Source organism: Hipposideros armiger, unplaced genomic scaffold (assembly GCF_001890085.2).
Source record: "Hipposideros armiger isolate ML-2016 unplaced genomic scaffold, ASM189008v1 scaffold_5, whole genome shotgun sequence".
NCBI classification, from domain to species: domain Eukaryota; kingdom Metazoa; phylum Chordata; class Mammalia; order Chiroptera; family Hipposideridae; genus Hipposideros; species Hipposideros armiger.
Window position 1 is genome coordinate 6,321,854 of NW_017731355.1, and position 4,720 is coordinate 6,326,573.

The following is a 4,720-nucleotide window of genomic DNA, read 5'->3' on the forward strand; positions in this document are numbered from 1 at the left end:
AAAATCTTAAAAAAAAAAAAAAAAGAATTACAACTATAAAAGCAAATTCTACTCCCTTTTCCATTCTTTCATTGAAAAAAAATCCCAAATACCAGTTGGAAAGTCCTTGAAAAGCAAAGGTTAAAATAGCCGTATTGTCCGGGGCACATTGAGCAGTATGGGTCACTAGCAAAGTTAATGTACTTATTGGGAATAGTAATTCTAAATCTTGTGTTTATGGTCCTTCAATTCTTTAGCAAAAGATTTTCTCTGATAATAAATGGGCTCCACAATTACAGGTTCCCAAACTTGCTACCTCTTCTTCTTTTAGTCAAACCTTATCCTTTCTAGTGTTACATTAAACAGTTCATTTAAAGCCAGTATTGTCAACTTATCCCAATGTAGGACAACCAAAAAAACCATAAGGAGAGAGGTCTTTGCTGCCATCTCACTTTCCCTACCATCTTATTCCTCCAGTTAGCTGACTCGATACTGACTGATAATTTAAGCTATGGCACCTTCTAAGTTGGAGGCTTATAAATTGGAGGCTATTTTAACATCAGATTCCAAGTGTTGTAGATAGCTGCCATTTGTCATGGAAGTGGTAAAACAAAAACAAAAAAAAACTTGTGCCACTATCCAAGAGCTAACAACATTCACCAGTCTGAAAATATCTGAACAAATTAGTTTCAATTCTGAAAGTGTGAAATCTATCATCTACTTGAAAGGGAGGTTTAAACACTGAACGTTCCTCTCAAACATAACCATCTTGCTTTCTTTAAAAGGAGGTAGCTATCAAACCATTAAATTGGCAGCATTTGGCATTCTTGACATTTTAACTATAAGAGAAATAAACTAATAAATACTTTATTTCTAAGCAAAAACACGAGCTCCAGCATAAATTTCTCCTATAGTCAAGAAATTCACAATACATTTTAGTAACGCAATGGATATATTCAGTTTCAAATGTTATTTCACAAATAACATGGTCAGTTCTATCCTAAATCTAAGGATTTGATTTAAAGGTGCCAAAAAACTACTTGGGCAATTTTGGTGGTTACAAACACTTATTTAAGTAATACAATCACACTTTTTAAAAATTCAAATGCAGAGAGCTACACTTTATTATTTTCAGTGTTAGAACTAGAGGATAATTTTTAAGGGTGGCACTTAATTCTACCTCTTTACCTGTCAACTAATACAGAACTGAACTGTTAGCCATAAGCACTTTACAAACAGATCCAGGAAACTATGCAAGAGACAATGACATAGCTTAACCAGACTCTGAAAGACAGATACATCTTTTGATCGCACTTGTACACAGAGAACAGTCATGCCTGTGTGACTAAAGTTCTCTAAACATCATTGCTATTTGTTTATGACAGACCCCTAGTGTGCCAGTTTTCTGTATCAGGGAGGAATTAAGGGGCATGTTCCTAAAGAACATGGGCCTACACGGAAGGGTCTGGGTGGAAGAGTGTTTTGTGGGAATGCAAATGACTTGTCACTATGAAGCAACTCCCAGGGTTTCCTCTAGTTTGAGGTTCAAGACAAAGGAGAGAATTGTTTCCTTCCTTGAGCTCTTCCCAAAGCAATATGAACATCTCGAAATCTATTCTAAAGCAATACAAAGAGATCACCAATTCTCTAAGAACACAATTTACATACATGTTGGCCTGCATTAAACAGAAAACAGTTTCCATATATGGCAGATTATACAGCTGTATGACCCATTTGGCTAAAAGTAAAACAAATCAGGTGGAACTCAAAAAGAAAGAAAAGTTCTTACTGAAGTCTCAAGGATAAAAATGAACACTGCCTGGCTAATGAACTCAACATCTGACAACAATTACTGACAGTTTTAAAATGTATATCCAAAACAAGAGGACCAGGTTTATTTATCCTAGAGATAGAGCAGCTCAAGATGTTGAGGCATCATTTGTTTAAATTATGACAATGTGAATGTCTTCAAAGTGTGTTTATTTAGGGGAAAAAAGTGATTATAGAAAAATACTTGAAATAATTTGCCAATGAGGTTGCAGAGTCTAACAACAATCCATATCATTTTAGATTTTTAAGTGTGGAATTTCATAATTTAAACAAATCCAAAATTTGTTTCAAACACATTGTATCAAAGAGCTATTCAATATACTTAATTACTTTAATTTTTCATAAAAACTGAATAAAAATCACATTTGAATGATTTACATTTTTATCTGATTGTATCCATCTGATATACTATACGTCCAAGTACAAGAGGCAGATTATCTTCTCTGAGAGGTGCAAGAGTTGTTCTTTCATGAATGCCCTCTAATAGTGAAACCAGCGATTTTTATATATGCATTCATGTGCATATATATGTACTTCAAAAAGGAAAGCGTCATCTCTTCATCCATTGTTAACTTAATGGTAAGACTGCAACAGAAAAAAAAAAGTAAACTTCTAGGTTTTGTAAATGGAGTTTATTAACTCCTGGCTGTGGCTTACATTTACTGCTTAATAAATCCAAACGGCAAGTCATCTCACTTACTTTGGCATCCAATTTACAAAAATAATTGAAGTTACACTAATGAAAGGAAGCTTTGGGGACACTTTAAGATTTTCTTCCCTTACAGTCGAGATGAGATGTTTGATTAATCTAGTTGGAGATCTGACTATTTTGTTAAGATTTTTTTTTTCCCCCTGAAGAATCTTTACTGCATTTGAATACTCACTTGGATTACTTCACGGGAGGAGCAGGGTGCTTTTTTCCATTTGGTCACATGTCCAAGACAGGCTCCTCAACTAAGGTGTAAACCCTACTCCAGCTTAGCTGACAGTAAAATGTGAAATATTACACGTAACTGTCCATGCTGAACAGTGGTATAATCTTGAGCTGAATGCTGCTAAGTATCTAACAAAACCTTGGCTGAAAAACACTTAAGGAGAGTTGCACAAAAGATGGGCCATGTTACACATTCACTGCCCCAGATGCTCTAAGAATCTACCTCTATATTAAGCCAGACAGGCAGAGACTGCTTTTAATTGTGCTTTGGTGTGATGCTATAAAACATTATTGAGAAATGTTTCTAAGAAGTCCAATGTAACGATCTCTGAGTTTACCTCAAGGATGCTGTTGAGGATATTGCTTACTACATTACAAAGTCTTTGGGGATCTGTGGGAAATTCTTCTTTCCATTTTTAGTACCGGGAATACTTGTGTTTTCATCCTTTTAAATGCTTTACCTGAAATCTACTACTACACACACACCCCAACCCGCCCCCCCTTCTTTAGAAAGTTTTAAAAGCTTCCTAATCTTCCATTCCAAGCTGGAGACAAATAACCTTTCCATTGTGCTTGTGTGCCTATTAGTGTATGTTAAATAACAAATTAAACACTCACATGGGGGGCACCAGGCATTGGTGGAGCACCAGAAGGTCCTGAAGGCACTTGGAAAGGATTGCTGGGAGTGGGATAGAGTCCTGGCGTGGGATAGGATCCTGCAGGGGCAGAATATGGTGCTGGTGGTCCCCAGGCTCCTGGTGGAACAGTGCCCCATGGAACAGGTGGTGCTGCCCCTGGTGCTTGGGGAGGAGGAGGTGCGGGATATGGCCCTGGAGATGGATATGGCATATTAGGGGTAGGATACTGCCCTCCCATTCCTGGTGCCCAGGGTCCAGAAGCCATGGATCCCCATGGACCTAAAGGACCAGCTGCAGCTGGATCAGTGGGTGCACCATAGGGTCGTGGAAGATCTGGAAAGGGCATATTTGGTGTAGGATATGGCCCAGTGGGGCCAGGGCCTGGCACAGTTGGGGCTGGATAAGGACCACCAGGTGGGGGGCATGATGGTCCAGAAGGAGGAAAGGGTGCCGGGGGTCCTGGAGGTGGTCCAGTGGGAGGCACAGAGGGATACATTCCTGTTGGTGCTGGTCCGAAAGGCACAGTAGAGGATGTTGCACTTGGTGGGAGTCCAGATGGCACAGAAGGTGGAGCACTTGGGTTATTCCAAGGGTTGGAACCTGGCCAGCCTTGGAGAGATTGGCCGGGTTTTGTATTGCTCGTAGCAGAGGTTTTGGCAGGGGAGTGTTCAGGTAGCGCATCTGCCAACTGAAAAACAAAACCAGCATGTCTTACTGATTTTATTTAGGGACAAGTCATGCCAAACATGGTTATAAATCCAAAAAAGATAGTAAGCTATAGGAGCAGGGATTATAAACCTCTCTTAACACCTTCAAAAGCCAACTTTTCAGCTTAAAAACAATTCATTTAATACAAAACTTGAGGGGTTACACCTTGAATATCAACTTTACAATGCAAATTCCTCAGAGAAGCTCAAGTTTTCTAAATATAACTAATCAACATATTGTGGATTTGAATCCTGACTTTACCTCAAACAAGTTACATACCCTCTCAGCTTTAGTTTCATCATTTTCAAAAAATAGTTTCAGGGTTAACCTGAGGCTTAAATGAGATAATTCATGTAATGCACTTAACACACTGCCCAGTATTTAATTTTCAATAAATGTTGGCTATTAATAACATCAGGTTAAAAGAGAACAGAAATGATGCTATTTAAATTTTTTACTTAAGGATTCATAAAGAAAGAAATACTACAGACTGCATTTTCAAACGTTACATCTAAGTAAATTAAGGCAAATAACCTATCAAAACCACATACCACTCTCTTCCAAAATCTAAAAATCACAAAAAGCATCTCTCTTACACTGAAAGACTTATGGCCCACACTTAGGATTATAT

General features: G+C 38.1%; 1 protein-coding gene across 1 annotated transcript in view; it reads right to left on the reverse strand.

Annotated features, from left to right (window-relative positions):
- Positions 1–1,942: 1,942 nt before the first annotated feature.
- The window catches only part of MAPK1IP1L (mitogen-activated protein kinase 1 interacting protein 1 like), a gene marked incomplete at its 5' end in the record, with an annotated part of 10,357 nt that continues 7,579 nt past the window's right edge, over positions 1,943–4,720 (reverse strand). The window contains 2 exons of the mRNA XM_019645203.1: positions 1,943–2,394; positions 3,362–4,069. Of these exons, the coding sequence (XP_019500748.1) occupies positions 2,383–2,394; positions 3,362–4,069 (720 nt within the window). The remainder of the gene's footprint in view (positions 2,395–3,361; positions 4,070–4,720) is intronic.